Raw genomic sequence first — 18,303 nt, forward strand, 5'->3', positions numbered from 1 at the left:
TAAGCTTCTAAATAATTAATATATCAATAATTTGACTTTTATTTAACAAGTTTTTGACTTTTGTTGATTGGGGTTGACTTTTACATACTTGAAAATAATGGGTTGTCACAAAATCCAAATTATCACGAAGAAGTTATGACCCGTCGAAGTTTTGCGACAAAATCGGTACGACACTTGTATCATAAAAAGTGAGTTTGCGATCAAATACTTTTTAGCCTTAGCAATCTAAACGAAAGTCATAGTATACGTTAAACCGAGAGTGTGAATATAGAGAATGTCCAAATCTTACTTCGTTAGAGGAAGTTATGATTTTTCTAAGATTTGGCATAACAGTATGCAACCCGAAAATTACATTTTAGAACAATCAATTTTTAGCCGATACAATCTAAACGAGAATCGAAGATCTTGTTAATAGGAGCTCAACGATATAAAGACAGTCGAAATCGGACGTCGGATGACAAAGTTATGAATTTTTAACGGACTTTAACTGTCTAAGCATGTTAAAATATAAATTTAAAAATAAATTCAAAATTAGCCGACGGATTCTAAACGAAAGTCGTAGATCACTTCGCTACCTATGCGTGGATATAAAGAACGTCAGAAACGAAGCTTGTATGCGAAAGTTACAAAATTTAGAAGATAATTAATTTATGGGTTAAGTTCTGGAGCTGACACGTGGAAAGATCTCAGTCCCACCTTCTTCCCCACGGCTTTGCACACGGTGCTGACACGTGGCCTACGTATACCTAGCGTAAGGCTTGGTACGCCCAGCATACCGTGTATGCCCAACGTACTTCGAAATTACACCCCGCGTAATGCATTTTCCCAACCTATAAATAGAGGTGCAAATCTCTCATTTTCTTCACACCTTTTCTTACCAATCTCTCCCAATACCCCCAAACCCCCTCTTCCATTATCTAACACTTCCTAAGTGTTATAGGAGAGTCCCGGAGCACCAGAAGGCTCCGAGTAGAAGAGCTTTCGGCCCAGAAGTTCTGCCGAGCAGAGTCCGGTTCCTCGCTAAACCCCCTTGTAAGTGAGTTATGCTTACCCTAATTTAATTATAACTTATGTTTAAGTTCATTATTGTTATTATGAACCTATAAACAAGATTTCCCCCTGTTTGCTTATTTGGATGATACGTTGATTGTAGGGACTCTAGGGCTTAGATCTAAAACCTAAAGGTGTCTAGAAGGATAAATTTTCCAACTTTATCCTCTAGAACCACTCTGAATGCTCTAAAGCCAATAAAAAAAGGTTGGAAAGCTCAAAAGCTTAGCCATGTGGTTCAAGACTCTAAGGATCTAGAATCCTTTCTTTCCAGAAGAGGTTCTAATCCTCAAAACGTTCTAAAGATGGAGACTTTATGGACATGCATCCCAATGCATCTTGAAGTCAAAAGGGCCAAAGAGGGAAAATATGCCCTAAAATCCATGCATGGCATCCATGCTTGACTAAAAGCTAGATCTAGCCCACCATGGGACCATTTTGCCCTGGAGATTCCTAAAGTTGCAAACTTTATGAACCCCATGCATGAAATCAACAAGAATGATAGGAAATGAAGATTATACTCAAGATCTAGTCATATTCTAAGATAAAAATTGAATCTTGAGTGCTTACAATAGTCCACAAGATGGTCAAGATCAAGAGTGAGGGATTTGTTTGTTGGATCTTCTCCTTCTTCTCACTATCTTCTTCTTCTTAAGCTCCAAAAGTCACTCTAGCTCACAATATGAGAGAAAATGGACATTAGGGTTTAGCACTGGCGTTCATAGGGTTTGGAGCCTGATGGAAGGTCAGCTTCAAGGTTTTAAAGAGATTATATAGGGTGAAAACCCTAAAATTTAGGGTTTTCCTTTACAGTGCCTACTCGTCGAGTTGGGCCTTCCAACTCGTCGAGTAGGTCCTCCATCCCGCGTCCCACAATGACCTCTACTCGACGAGTTAGAGCTCCCCAACTCGTCGAGTTCCAATGTAAAACCCTAAAATTCTGAAGAAAAAAAATTTAATACCTAAAACGAGCGTTACAGGTTGGTTCTCCGTTGTATATATTTGACAACTCTATGTAAGACCTACAAAATTAATAGACTATTTGATTTTTGGTTAAATCCTGGGAAATGGTAAATAAGATTAGTGTTATCTGTCATTTTCTATAACAAAAATAATAGTACTATTTAAATTTAATGTTAAAGAAAATAAGGAAATCTACTGAAAAATCTTATGTTTAGGCTTAATAATCGATTTAGTTCTTATCTTTTATAGTCAATTAAATCACAAAAACCATAATTTGCATTCATTTTGATCATTTTCCCCAATCAATAGGTCATCTAGTTTTAAAAAATTATACTTTTGGTCCAGTTTTTAAATTTTATTACAAATTTGGTCCCAAATTTACACTTTTGGCCTTGATTACAAAATTTTGTTACAAACTCATCCTAAATTTATTTTTTTACATCTTTTTTTTTTCAAAATATTGTTTCAAATATGTTTTTTTGCTTTATTAAATAATATTGATTCAAAAAAACATATTTTATATAAAAACATTCTTTTTTCTATATAAAAACTTTTTTTAAAAACATTTTTATATATGAAATACTTATTTATAAAACTTAGTGTGTGTATGTATGTATATATATATATATATATATATATATATATATATATATATATATATATATATATATATATATATATCCGTTTTTTTAAATGTATACAAATACGGAATTTTAAAAAACTATATACAAACATGCTTTTATAAAAAAAAAAGTATATACAAACACATATTTCATAGTAACCATATTTTATGGCGGAGCTACATGTGGCGGTGGGGGTATTACATCCCCAAAAAAATATTTTATATATATAAAAAAATTATTTGTAAACATGTTCTATGTTATTGTACCCCCAGATAAACGGATTGTACCATGGGTTTTAATGTACGGGATATACCAACTATATAAACTATGTATTAACAATGTTTGTATCTCCATATCAAAATTTCTAGCTTCGCCTATGACACAAATAGATGTTATATATATATATATATATATATATATATATATATATATATATATATATATATATAAATGTGTTTGTATATATTTTTTTAAATCACATGTTTTATACATATTTTTGTATAAAATTATGTTTGTATATACAAATGTATTTATTATAAAATTAGTGCTTATAAATAAAATGTATACAAATATGTTTTTATAAAAAATATATATACAAAAGCCTATTTTTGTGCATATAAAACATAAATATATGCAAATACATTTACTATGAAATATGTGTCTATATACATTAGTTTATAAAATGTGTTTGTATTGATTTTTTTATATATAAAAACGTGTTTGTATACAAATGTATTTATTATGAAATAAGTGTTTGTATATTTCGTTTCTATAAAATACGTTCTTGTATATATTTTTTTAAAAACAAATATATATATATATATATATATATATATATATATATATATATATATATATATATATATTCACACACACACACACGCATAATAAATACCTAATTTTATAAATAGGTATGTCCCATACAAAAATGTTTAAAAAAATTATATAGAAAAAAAGTTTTTTTACATGAATATGTTTTTTTTTGTATAAATATGATTTTATAAAGCAAAAGAAACATATTTGAAACAAAATTTTAAATAGAAAAGATGTAAAAAAAAAACTAAATTTAGGATGAATTTTAACAAGTTTTGTAAATCTAGGCAAAAAGTATAAGTTTTGGACCAAATTTTTATTAAAATTTGAAATCTAGGCCAAAATTGTAAATTCTGAACCAAATTTGTAATAAAATTAAAATCTAGGCCAAAAGTGTATTTTTTGATAGTTGGGTGACTTGTTGACATGACAGGGGTTTAAATGAATATATTTTCCAGTTTTTGGGACTAAATTGAATAAAAAAAAGATAATGACTAAGTCGTTTACGAGACCTAAATATAAAGATTTTTCAGTAGATTTCCTAAAAAAAAAAATCAAAAATAGGTGTTCTCCAGAATGATAATCTTTTTAATAATATGTCCTCCAGACTCGATATGGGTTGGGGCACCCGACCTGATTTAGTGGTCTCCCTGTTTTTAGCTTGTTTTCATATTAATGGTACACATCCTCTTTGCTTGTTAACAAAAATAGTTTCAGAAGATGAAGAGTTTGCATCATTGATATGTTCTTTGTCTGCTTGTATGTTTTGTGAACATTTTATTAATTTAGATAGTGTAAAATCATTGGAGTAATTTTTTTTGTCTAGAATACGATAATTGTGTCCGAAATACACCGAATTGGTCCCTAGTTCGTTGAACTTAGGGTCAAAATACATAGATATTGCATATTCATGAGTAAATTACACGATTGGTACCTATGGTTTGGGATAATTTGCACGTTTGGTCCCTAACTTATTTTTTTAACTCGGAAAGTCCCTATTGTTTGTTTTTGTTACGCGCTTGGTCCCTACTGTTTGTTTTTGTTACACGATTGGTCCCTCTCTTACCTAAAAATACTATTATTTAAATAGGAAAAAATTGTGGGATATGTAAGGTAAGACGAGGGAGGTTGGGGTTCAGGTGTGTTTATTTGAAAATTTTAAAAAATCAAGGGCAAAATAGTTTTTTTTAGGTAAGAGAGGGACCACGCGTATAACAAAAACAAACAGTAGGGACCTTCAGAGTTAAAAAAATAAATTAGGGACCAAACACGTAAATTACTCTAAACCATAGGTCCATTCGTAATTTACTCCATATTCATCAATAGCTACTCTTAGATGGGCCTTTATTTGGTCTCCAAAACACAATAAGTTGTCTTGAACACGAGCTTGTAAGATAACATGTACAAAGTTGGTTATTATTTTTGCTTTAAAAATCAACACATAGTCCTCTAATGAAACATTTTGCAATTTTATAATGAACCTTGTGTAACATAGCTATTTGCATCCAATCCATACCCATCCTACAAAACCAACAATAAACAAGATATTCTCTTCTTCGTTCTTCTTAACTTGTTCTATCAAAATACAATATTATAACTAAATGCCAAGATACTCTTCTACTCATACAAACAAACAAACCCAATATTTCTCACTTGTAAATTTTGTCAAATAATACAATAACTCATCAATATTCTCTCACCCATTCCATTCCCATCACAGTAACATCTTCATTACCGGATTGAAAACTTCTCATTTCCATTTCCATTATAATAATTTTATCTAAACACCCAAAATTCAACCTCTTCACGCATGCAAATCTTTATCTGAACTCCACACACCTAACTTCTGAGGACTACTTTCGCTTACAGTGTTCACTCCGTTTTCCACATTTATCAAAGGATCACTCTCGCTCTCCTTCAATAACATAAAACAAATCAGACAACAACAAAAATACATGAAACAACAAAGGAATGGAATGGAATTGATGATTACCTGAGATAACTGTGTTAATGGTTCAATGACTTTTGGTTGAGCATCACGAGTACAGAAATAAGAATAGAGCACCATGCCAACAACAGCAATGAGGATTCCAAGAATGTTTCTCCAACTAAATGGATCATGTAATAAAACATATCCAAAAGCCAAAACTAGGCATGTTTTTAAATGACCTAATACTTGATAAGTTACAGGAGATGTTTTTCCAATCACTAAGAAAGTACTGAAGTTTACTGATACTGATATCATGCAAGAAAGGACAATAAACCCCTGCAATTTTGGATTAGATGGTTAAAAATAGCAATATGATTTCACTTCTTTCTATTGTTAAAAGTGTGTTGATGTTTCTTGCATTGAACTTCAAGAGATTAAAAAAAAGGGCATTTTTGGTACTAACCAGGACTAGAGGAGTATATTTGAAGGCAAAAACGTTCTTATTTGTCAAAAGGGCATCTAAAAATGGGCCCACGATGAACAATGTAAGAGCTTGATAAGGGCAAGATTGGTATAGAAGTTGAGTTGATGAAACCTTGTATTTCTTCTGGATTGTATTTGTCATCTGAGATGGATCTGTTAAGATTCAACATATAGGCCCCACATGACATAACATAGCAAATGTCAATGTGAAAAAATATTCTAATTTTTTGTCCTACACAAAATGACGTAAATACCCTTGTGATTTTCAACGTTAAGAAAAAAGCCATAGAATGCTTGTCAATGGGACAAAATTGCAATCTTTTGCTTCACCAGAAAAAGGTGGGACAAGGATTTGATTTGGATCTCTCATGTGAAAAAGACGTAAATACCCTTGTGATTCTCACCATTAAAAAAAGCCCTAGAAAGCTTGTCAACGGGACAAAATTGCAATATTTTGCCTCACCCAAAAAAGATGGGACAAGGATTTGATTTGGATGTCTCATATGTGAAAAAGAAGTAAATACCCTTGTGATTCTCAACGTTAAGAAAAAAACCATAGAAAGCTTGTCAACGGGACAAAATTGCAATCTTTTGTCAAAAAGGTGGGACAAGGATTTGATGGGATGTCTCATATGTGAAAAAGACGTAAATACCCTTGTGATTCAAAAAATTTAAAGCAAGGATACAATCTGAGCAACACAAGTTGTAAGGACTGCTAGCAGGGATAAAACACTGCCCAACATGTTGAGTTGCAGGTCAGTTACAGTTGCAATACCAACTCCCATGAGAAGAACAGTAAGTGAGAAACGGATCTTCTTGCTGTAAAAAGTGATAAGTCACCTCAAATATGAGTCATGAGGGTAAAATTGTCCGAATGGACAAGAAATTTCTGAAAAGTAAATCTTGAAGAGAAAATGGTAAGAAAAAGAAAGGTTAAAAAAGGTTAACCTGAATTGTTTGCTGAAGAAAAGAGTCTCTAAAAGAACAGTGCATGGGATGATTGCTAATTTGGTCATCTGAAATGAAACCATGAAAAAACAAACATTACATTTCCCTAAAACTAATGAAAATATTAAGTGTAAATGAACATTTTATACAATTTTGAAAGATTTTAACACAATAGTAATGATTATTAAATTTTTTTGTCATCTTTAGCTGCATTTGCATGAGTTGTCTCAATTATGATCTTCCATAACTACAGGGAAGAATCACTATCTGTTTGGTTAGACGGAATGGAATGGAATAAGCAAGGTAATGGAATTAGTCATTACCATTCCATGATCATATTTTATAGCACTCCATAATGGAACAAGGAAAAAGAATCTCTAGTTAGCAAATGAAAGGAATCACATTCCTTAAAAAATGGTCCATTCTATTCCATCAGACAAAACAAACAGTAATTCTTTTTCATTCCAATTGAAAGAACCATTTCATTCCTTCTCTGATTCCATCATACCAAACACTGGAAGTTATAAAAAACTTTACCTGGTAAAAGCCAACAGAATTGAAACCGAGGCTAAGGTTTAAAAGCCCAATAGAGGTCCCATTCAATATGCCAAAGCCCATTACAGCTTTAGGATCAAAAGGCTTGTGCTCGAAAAATTTCATCCATAATGCCACATGTAGTGAACAAAATGTGACTAAAAGATGCCAGCTTGTCAAAGTTGTAGCTGAGAGAACAAGGAATCAAGTCAACCAACACAAGTATGAAATAGGAACATCCATTAAATGGTTTTAACTATGCAGAAAGAAACTCATGTCAAATCAAGGTATAAGAAAAACTGCAAAATCCTATCATAATAGATGAGTTAACATGTTGGTTAACTGTAGGTGGATCAGCACATCAAGATTCAAAACAAAGCAAGATGTGTGTAGGTGGATCATCAGTTATTAGTTAATCTTTTCCAGCCATGGGAAAGCATCAGGGCTTTAGGATAGGAATAGGGCCACATGAACATGAAGGAAGATAGTTAAGAGAGATTTGAACAACATATTACATATACCAAATGATGTGTGGGTAGTTGTTCAAGCTTAAACCTAAGACCTCACTTATGGAAGATAGGATCATATCTCTGAATTATGAAGCTTCGGTGATCCACAGAAAGAAATAAAAGAGTAATTAAACTTGGTGCAAAAGATCAATGGCTTACCGAACGTAAAACCAAGGGTGCTGATGAGCGCTTTGTTGCAAATTACAATCGAAACCGAAGAAACCACAGACAAACCTAACGCCCCGATTGTTCCCAGCTGAAACCGCTGTCCTTCACTCATCTTCTTTGCTCACCGACAATAATGGTGCTGAGTGATACGTTTCGTTTATCGCTTCAAATGTAGATCTTGATTTCAAAACCTACGTAATAAACAAGGTATTATTATAGGTACAATTTCAACATCACAGTTACTTTTTGTTAAATCAAAGTAAATCCAAACGTAGAAAGCATCAGAAGTCGAATTTTACCTCGCTCAAGTGAATTACGAACAGACAAACTGCAAGGCACGGAAATTAAAAACGTAAGTACAAATAAACACCTGTGAAATTCCGCATTTAAAAAATCAAAACCCTAGATCTGCAACTGTAGATTTGGGTACGTGGAAACCTTTCAAATTTAGAAAGAAAGAAAAACGCAAAAGCGAATGCAAATGCGAATACGAATGCGAATGCTCACCTGAAACTGAAGCTGATATGACTGTGAAACTGACAATGAGTATCGGATCGAAATATGTGTAAATATAGTATGAGATTAAATTAAAATATTACCCAAATTGATCTAAACCCCCAAATCCCAATTTCCTTTTTAATGGGGGCGGAAAGGTGGAGGAAGTTAATGCCACCAAAAGTTGACTTGTTTTTAAAATGTGATTTTCCGGCAGGTTTCACGCCGGCGGATCATGAGTTTAAATGCTTCAATGGAATCACGAAAATGGATTTTCATGGGGTTTATCTTATTCATTTCAGTTTTGGTTGTTGGTGTTTCAAATCTTTAAAGATTTTGTATCTACCTACCCAAACTTAGATCATGTAAACGAAAGCCAATGCAAATGCTTCTTACTTTAGAATCTCATCATTGAGGCTCCTAAATGCCAAACTACTTATTTATACATCATACTACTTATTTATACATCATACTTTCACAATATATGTATGTGGAAGCATTTAAGTTTGCCAATTGTTACTTTTCAATGTTATCATTATAACATGTACTCACCTATGCATGATTACTTTCCATGTTCTACTTTACTCATCTAGGTAATATACTTTTATCAAAAGCAACATAGGCATTGTCTTATCATACATTACTCATATAGGTAATGTACTTACATAAAAATAATGATTACCCTCCATGTTCTACATTACCCATTTTGAAGTGCATATGGTGAAGCGAAAGCATTTTACAGGGGCTACACTATTTTATAGTGGGTCTACTGCGAAATGTGTGGTTACATTGCGAATAGATGAAATTTTGGGCTATTTTTGACAAATCATTAAGGAAATTGGACAAAGCGATATCGTATCGGGGACAAAAAAAAAAGCATTTTACAGGGGCTACACTATTTTTTAGTGGGTCTACTGCGAAATGTATGGTTACATTGCGAATAGATGAAATTTTGGGCTATTTTTGACAAATCATTAAGGAAATTAGCTATTTTAGATTGTTATTTTTATTTTTTATTTTTATAATTATTTTTTTAAATCTTGAATAACAACTCTAGTATAAGGATACGAACTTAAAGATTTTATTTTAAACAAAAATTTCATAATCCAAAAACCATTTTAAATAGGTTTAAAGAGTTTTCATTTTTTAGTTTTTATATAATGTTACATCTTTAAAAGTTTACGACTATTTTTATACAAATAATTTTTTTAGATTTTAACTAACAATTAGTTTTGCTAAATATACTTAATATCTCAATATTAAATTTTTTGCTAAATACACTTAATATCTCAATATTAAAAACCTTTATCCAAACATAATAATAATAATAATAATAATAATAATAATAATATAAAGGAATTATGAGTTGTATATATATTTGGTTAGTGGTGATTGGCAAGTGAACATTTAATGATTAAAAGTATATCATGGATGCAACACGGCTTTTATTATAATGGACATATAGGATCAAGAGGCAAAATAAATAACGTTCGTTGAAATAAGCGGCAGAAAACAACTTGATAACTAATGGATACATACCTAAAATTCGTTAAATTTTTAATAATTAATATAGGTAGTATGCAATTTTAATTTTAATAATTAATATATAAGCTTTTTTTTAAAAGGAACCACAAAATAAGAATCAGCTTTGAAACCAATTGGTTTTCTGGTTAGAGTGAAATATGACTTTCGTTCAAGCTAGGCCTGACAATCGGGTTAAGTTCGGATTGACGGGTTAGGAAACGTAAACTCAACCCGACTCATATTATTTATGGGTTAGTGGGTTGATGGATCACAGATTGATGGGATGGAAACCTCAACCCAAACCAACCCAACTCATATAACCCATTTAAGTATATGAGTTTGCGGGTTCACAAGTAGTGGGTCAAACCCAACATATATAACTCATTTAATAATGAGTAACACATTTTAAAATGAGGTTTTTTCAGTATAAACTCATAAAATGATTAAAGTAATTAACATAAAAAAGGCTTTCAACATAAATTAATAATCATTAATATCCAAATAAAATTGAAAAATGAAAACATTTATATACAATGGATATGTTCTTCGTTCGTGACTCGTGAATATCTAAAAATGACGACATATGTTTTTTTTATTAGGGCACCGCAAACGCAGGCTAGCCATATACGAATACGATAAGAATACAATGATACGAATACGGAAGGAAATCAAATTTCAATAATAGTTAAATATATCTAGTTTTTTAAAGGTTATATATATATATATATATATATATATATATATATATATATATATGCTTAGGTTATTTTGTTTTTACTAATTATTGTGTGTCGGAATGCACAAATCTGACCATCGGATGAAATATAATCAAATGTCATGATCTAAGGGTCTATGATATTACAATAGGGTAACATGTACCATATAATCACACAAATTTCAGCATAATGATATTTTAGTCAATTAACCTATATTAAAAAGGGAATTTTCAGATTTTTAGGGATAATTAATTCATTATTTTTAAAAATCTTAATATTTTAAATTATTTTAAATTTAAAAATCTGAATTTATTCTGTCAGAATGACAGAATGCCAACCAAAAACTAGTAAATATATTTTCGATTTTATTCTTGCATAATATATTTCCAATGCAGATATTTTTGATAATTAACCTAATTTAATAATTCTAGATATTATTCATATACATCTAAGTTGGGTCTATGATTTTATTCTTAATACACATCCGAAATAAAATACAAATTAATACATATTCTTACATACTAATATCCTTATACATTTTAATATAGTTATATATATTCTAACATATTCTAACAGAATATCCACTTGATCTTCGTATATATACCTGTTGTTGAACGCGATTCCAAATATTTATCTTGTATGATCAATATTGAATTACTTCTCCATGTAATTCTGAAAGAATAAGATACATTTATACTTGTTAACAAACATTCTCAAAGACATTCTAACAGAATGCATTTATATAAATAAATTCTGACAGAATACATTACATAATGCACTTAAAAAACCATCTTTTGTGAATTCTTTTACGAATAATAGGCATCAAATTAATGAGTGTTACTAACCTCATTCTAAAAGAATAATGTGTTTTCTCATTATGAAAGAACTTGCAGGTTTGAATACACCAAAATAACATAACTACACATATTAACTTCACTTCTAAAAGAATATTTCATTTTTTGTTTGTTGCTTAAACTTCAATTCCTTAAACGTTCTAACATAATATTAATTTGATATCCAATAGTGAGATCATTTTGGCATTTATCAAATGTGTACATTGTGCTTGAAAACTTGTTCATTTCAGGAAACAAGTCCTTAAAGACATTTCCTGCATCATCATGTATCATATTTTAATGCATAATAATATACAAGTTAAACAATTTTCCACCCTTAAGTAAAAGTTGTAATCAGTTTGTAAAATTTGCCTCCCATTCGAGAAATTTTGGGCTCCCCTGTTGAATTCTTTTACATTGAGGCTTCCTTTGTACAAGAGCATGCCGAATTGTGTCCAAATCAAACAAAATTTACAAAATTTGCACAAATCTAACAATCATTTAACCCTAATAGTGGAGAAAAAACAAAAATTCAACAACATGATCATCAGAATATTATATACATAAAACCAACAAAGAGAATTCTTACCGGAGGCTCAGGTGATGTAGGAGGAGACTGATCAGCTGGAATGTCGGATTCTTTAAGCAGCTTAACCCATGAAAGAATCGTTGTTTCATCAGGTTTTAATTCTATCTGAAATCGCTTCCTGTCATTCTGTACATCGAAAGAAGATTCGTTCACCAGCAACCGACCACCACCAGCGGCGACGGCACCACCACTCTTTCTGTTACTCTCCATTTCAAAAACTTTTGAGAGTAAGAAACAAATGCCCTTCCTTCCACGTATTTTATTATTTGCAGGTCTGATTTGTTTCGTGGAGTGGTAATGGACGATGGTGGATGTTGTCGGTGATTGTGATGAACACGGTGAAGGGTCCAGCAAAGGGGATCGACGGTATATACGGTATTGCGACTGAAGAATATCAGATTCTGGTGAAAAAGACGTGAGATAAAAGAGAGAGATTAGGTCAAACCTAATTATTTTGTTTCCTTAATCGAAGGGATTTAATTAAATGATCCCATTAATTGAATGTGTCAAAAACCTAGAAATACCCTTTTGATTTAATTAATTATTTAATTATTTGCTAAATCGTGATTGGTGCATTTAGGAACACAATATTTGCTAGAAACATTTGAACATAACTCTCTCTCTCTCTCTCTCTATATATATATATATATATATATATATATATATATATATATATATATATATATATATATATATAGGGGAAGAACAACAAGAACCTCAACAACAAAAGAAAAGGAAAAGTGATCCGAGAAGATGGACAAAAAAAAAAGTTGAGTTAGCAAAGACATGGGTCGACATATCTGAAGATGGTGGCACGAGAAATTGTCAAAATCGTGATCAGTTTTGGTTACGTATCATAGAGTGATTTTGTAAGGGAATGGGTCGAAATCCGGATTATCAGACCTCCGATCAATGTAACTCCAAATGAAATCTTATGAACAAAGTCGTCACACATTGGAATGTAATTTACACAAAGTATGAAAAGCAACAGGCTAGCGGAGAAAGTGAAGCAAATTTGTTGAAAAAAACACACGTTATATTTCAAGATGATATGCTGAAGCCTTTTAAGTTTATTCATGTGTGAGAAGTTGTCAAAAGAAACATTAGGTGGAGGGAACTTGCAACACATGAAGAAATTGTTAATCCACCAAAAAGAAGCTAGACATCTTCATGTTCGAGCTCACAACAAGTCTCATCAAATGGTCAGGTAGGCGTTAATCTTAATGATGATAACGACGACATTGAAGAAATACACCTGCCTCCTCCTCCAATGGGAAGGGACAAAACAAAAGCTCGAGCAAAAGGAAAATGGAAAGCGTCCGACTTACAGAGTATTCGTTGTTAATGCAAGATGCGAGACACCTCGACCCTGAAAATCAAGAGGTGGCTAAAGTGGTGAAGCAGTCGATTCGCGAAAAATATAAGCTAAACCACAAAATGAAGTTTCAATGTTGTGTTTTTTTTTCTAGTTTTTCTTTTTTTATTATTTTTTTTAATGTAATTTTTAATTTCATGTTATTTTTTACTTTTAGGATTTCTAAAATGTTATTTTTAATTTTAATATGGTTTTTAAAAAGGTTCTTATTTTTTTGGAAATGAAAAAAGAAAAGAAAAAAAACTCATAGGAAAAACTAGGGATGAGCAACGGGCCGAACCCGGACCGGCCCGACCCGAAGACCGAAAACCCAAAGACTGACAATCGTGAATTACCTTACCCAAAAACTGGACCGTTTTTGGGTGTAGCGGGTCCGGGTTCGGTCCGGTTTCGGGTACTAAACCGGGTTTCGGATTTTGGATCGAATTAGACTTTAGTAGTGTTGTTTACGGTTTCGGTCCAATCTTGTACCAACCTAGGTTTCGTATGTTTGTTGTTTACGGTTTCAAGTTTTGTTTGTCATGTCACTCTCTAATATAGTATTTCAAATTATAATATTATTACATAACATCCATCATTCATATCTTTATTGTTTTCACAATTCAACTAAAAAAATATATAAAAGATGATGAATACAATGGTACGTTGCGAGACACTAATTAGAATACATGCAAATGAGGTGTATGCAAACAAATAAAAACGTTAGTAAAAAGCTATTTTATAAAAAAAAAAAAAAACTACACTATTTATATATAAAAAATATGCACTTAACATCACTATTTTTATATAAAAAAAACTGTACTATTTTTATAAAAAAAAAATTACACTTAACAACATCTCTAATATTATTAAAAGAGAACCCTTAATAATCAATGAAGTAATCAGGGCCTTTAATTGTATTTCAATCCTTTATTTTTCACCATTAGATCAAATTGCTGACATTATCTTCCTCAAATAGAATTCAAATACAATTACATTTAATTATAGAATCTTTAATAATTATAGAATATTTAAATTCAGCAATTATATTATCAATTAAAGCATATCATTCTATTTATATACTAGATATCAGTTTCTCTAATTAATATTGTTCATAATTTTAACTTCCTTATTTATAGTTTTTGGTTTCAAAATTCAAATCCTTTTAGCTTTTTTTTTCTTTTTGAAAAACTCATTAAATAAGCATATCAATAATTTGGTTATTAACATATAAAATCTAATCTAATCTAATTAAATCTATGTGAGAGTTAAAATTAAAATCAATATTATTTATAATTTATCTAGCAGTACATCCCACATAAAATGAATCAGTTTCAGATATTGGTTTGAATTTTAAAACTCATTAAATAAGCAAGTCAATTAATTTAAAATTTTGAATCAATATAACTGATATCTTAATTTTTTTTCCAAATGAATAGCCGAAAATCTCAAAGATAATATCTTTGGATCCCAATTTTTTTTGGAGATAATGCTTGTTTTTATTCAAAAACATCCTATATACAATTACATTGAAGTTGTTATTCTCAGGATTTTGGATTGAGCCCTACGATTTACAGTGTTCTTCTTCAACAATCTTCTTCTCCAATTCTTTTTTTCAGGTTCTTTCTTTAATTTGTTCTCCTTCTTCTTCTCCAATTTCTTGCATTTACTCTGTTCTTATTACCTGTTATTATTGTATTCATGTTGAGAGGTCATGAAAAAAATTAATCAGTCTACTTTAAGCATATTTGTTTCATTCATTTACAAAAGCAAAAGTATATCCTTTATATCAATTTTTTTAATGTGTTAGACCTATGTTTGTTTGTGAGTCTGTGTATAATCAACGTTATATCCTCTATTTGCAACATTCCTGAAACTTATGTAATCAAATGTAATCATGAATCAAATACAATGATATATATCAATGAATGGAACTGGTATATTTCTATACACCACATAAAAAATACTCCTCTATATTGAATACTATTTGCATGATGAATGAGGGTAGAACAATATCTATGTATACGTTCTCTTTACCTGAAATACCCCTACCCCTGCCACTGCTGCCCCTTCTACTGCTTGATATGTTTTCCGATGAGCATCAGAAAAAACTCTTTATACTAACTTTATTGTTAGGTTTGCATTATGAGGTTTTTTAAAAATTATATAACATCATTAATATTTGAGTAAATTACTAAAATCGTCTCTATGGTTTTGTCAAAATTGCACGTTTGGTCCCTAACTTTTATTTTTGCACTTGGATCGTCCTTGTGGTTTGATTTTGTTGCGTTTTTCGTCCCTTACATACATAAAGGTAGGGACCAAACGTGAAATTTTGACCAAAACATAGGGACGAAAAATGCAACAAAATCAAACCATAGGGATGATCCGAGTGCAAAAAAAAAGTTAGGGACGATACATGCAATTTTGGCCAAACCATAGGGACGATTTCAGTAATTTACTCTTAATATTTGGATGATAAGAATTTTATTTTATTTTATATTTATAATTTGATTTTGATTACATACAAAAGACTTTCACATTATATGTTTTAGACTAAATTACATTCGGCGTCCTTGAGTTATGTCAAAAGTTATAAATATCATCCTTAAAACTATATTTTCACTCTGACCCTATAATTTTGAATTGTTCCTGTTTTGCCTATTTTACCTGGTCCATATTACTTGGTTGAGTCACATGTGTTTAACAATGATTAGTATTTTCATAAACAGAAACACGATTCAAAGCAACATTACATTCATATACCAACTTGATGCTTCAAAAAGTCAATTTACCATGAGAGTAAGAATAATATGTCTCATAAAACATCTTGCTTATGGATATTCAACAAAGACTTTAAAAATTGATATGATTCTCATTGATGAACAGGTAATAATAATTTTTTTATTTATGAATTTTTCTTACAAGTTCATTCTAACCACATATAACAATATATAAACTGGTTTTTTGTGCATTTAGGGAAGGAAGGTCGAGGCAAATGTTACTAATAGATGAGTTGAAAGATTTAAAAGTTTGCTACATGAGGATGACCATTACTACATCTAAAATCCACAACTTGGTCTTAATCAAAACAAAATAGTTTTTTTTTATAATGAAAACAAAATCAATATTTATATCACAACCAAAGTTACACCATTCAATGAGTGGACTTGATCACTTTATGGATTCTCTTTTGCAAACTTTAGCACCATTTTGGATGGTGCCTTTGTTGAGAACACACATGTTGGTTAGTTTATATGTTACAATATAACGATTTATGCAACAATATTATGTTATTTACCATCACTCACCATACCGAAACTTTTATACTAATCTTCCATTTTTTTTATCTTATATAATATATGTTATTGGAGATGTTGTGAGATGTTTCCCAATGGAACCCTTGTGAACAAGAAAAATAAATTATCAATGAGAGTAAATTTGAGCTTGGAAGATCTAGAGTATGTTTACTTTTCAAAATTTTGTGTCAAATTTTACTTTATAATGTCATTTTATATTGTATATTTATTTATTTTTTGATTTTTATAGAAGCAAACAAATAAATGTAACACTCTGGGATGGGTATGCACAACAGTTTGCTAACTATTTGGAAAATAACAAACAACCTCCTATGTTAGTTGTTATTCAATACGGAAAAATATTTTATTATAGAGGTTTGTTCATTACTCTGATTCACAAATTAAACCTTAAAAAATTTCAAAATATGATTATTCCTTTTACTATAAATGAATATACATTTATACTAACTTCATTATGCATCGTGTTAGAACGGTTCTCCGTCACAAATTGCTTCACCACGACTAGGATCTTTATCAATGATCCTATTTTAAAGCAACAAAAATAACATCTTCTTTATTGTTAAGATTTCTTGCCAAAGCCAATCCAGAAAGCACATATGCTAATTGTAGCAACGCTTTGTCCTCCATCCTCTAGTCTGCAAATAACGATTTCCTTCATAAGTTTGATTTTCATGTTATTGCTGATCTCCAACAAGTAGATGAGGTGTATATACTTAACTTCCATTTATGAAATATACATTATGTTAAATAATTTTTGGATTATTCTTACCCTCATATTTCATTTTACTTTTTTTATTATCCTCCACAATTGACAGTGTGGAGGATGTTTCCCACATCCGCGGCCACCAGAGAAACCGGAACCATGGCCTCGGCCACCTCGAGAGCCAGAACCAGAACCACAGCCTCGAGAAGGCTGATGTTGAGCATAAAAGGCGGCAACAGGTGGGGCAGATCCATGAAGATAAACCAAGAAAAGCTCGTGCCCTTCATCCTGAGAGACAAGACCAACAAAGGATGGCGGTGGTTGGACAACCCGTTGTGCAGTAGAAAACGTCTCGAAAGCGGGACCAAGACCGCATAAAAACCAGTGAGTTTTGTCCATAGAATCGACCGGATGTCCAGTAGCTGTCAATTGATCACAAAGAGATTTAAATTTTTTGGCAAAAACAAAGACATATGAGGTACCTTTCTTTAATTGGCGCAAAGAATCACACAAGTTTTCTGTACGTTCAGATGAGTGATGGTTGTAATGGATCTTGATTAAAGAAGAAGAAGAGAGACGTGGGGAGGGTTGTGAAAAAGAGGGATCTGTTATGTTAGGCTGATACCATATGAGAAATATATTGCCGATTCTTATTATTAATTTGTACAAAGTATTATATATATATATATATATATATATATATATATATATATATATATATATATACACACACACACAAATAAAGGAT

At 31.1% G+C, this 18,303-nt stretch overlaps 1 protein-coding gene across 3 annotated transcripts; it reads right to left on the minus strand.

The window, feature by feature from the left end:
- Nucleotides 1–4,899: 4,899 nt before the first annotated feature.
- On the minus strand, nucleotides 4,900–8,806 carry LOC145066443 (UDP-xylose transporter 2-like). Of its 3 annotated transcripts, none has more exons than XM_079013693.1 (9): nucleotides 8,621–8,806; nucleotides 8,321–8,349; nucleotides 8,013–8,212; nucleotides 7,348–7,532; nucleotides 6,811–6,878; nucleotides 6,549–6,681; nucleotides 5,843–6,004; nucleotides 5,443–5,715; nucleotides 4,900–5,364 (listed from the first exon to the last, which is right to left on the minus strand). In XM_079013693.1, exons 3-9 carry the CDS (start codon nucleotides 8,131–8,133, stop codon nucleotides 5,254–5,256), a joined length of 1,053 nt encoding a protein of 350 aa, XP_078869819.1. In that variant the 5' UTR covers nucleotides 8,134–8,212; nucleotides 8,321–8,349; nucleotides 8,621–8,806; the 3' UTR covers nucleotides 4,900–5,253. The 3 variants fall into 3 exon arrangements, with proteins under 3 accessions (XP_078869819.1, XP_078869818.1, XP_078869821.1); XM_079013692.1 differs by having other exon boundaries at nucleotides 8,529–8,805; XM_079013695.1 differs by lacking the exons at nucleotides 8,321–8,349; nucleotides 8,621–8,806 and having other exon boundaries at nucleotides 4,900–5,715; nucleotides 8,013–8,142.
- Nucleotides 8,807–18,303: the final 9,497 nt, after the last annotated feature.

This window comes from Lactuca serriola, chromosome 8, assembly GCF_051521515.1.
Source record: "Lactuca serriola cultivar US96UC23 chromosome 8, Lser_US96UC23_V15, whole genome shotgun sequence".
Lineage (NCBI taxonomy): Eukaryota > Viridiplantae > Streptophyta > Magnoliopsida > Asterales > Asteraceae > Lactuca > Lactuca serriola.

Bases quoted from the DNA above. Each gene is read 5' to 3' on its own strand.
- LOC145066443 (XM_079013695.1), bottom strand. From the start codon at position 8,133: ATGAGTGAAGGACAGCGGTTTCAGCTGGGAACAATCGGGGCGTTAGGT. The intron at 7,533-8,012 runs GTAAGCCATTGA...TTGTTCTCTCAG, and splicing joins CACCCTTGGTTTTACGTTCG to CTACAACTTTGACAAGCTGG. The intron at 5,716-5,842 runs GTTAGTACCAAA...CCAAAATTGCAG, and splicing joins AATATACTCCTCTAGTCCTG to GGGTTTATTGTCCTTTCTTG.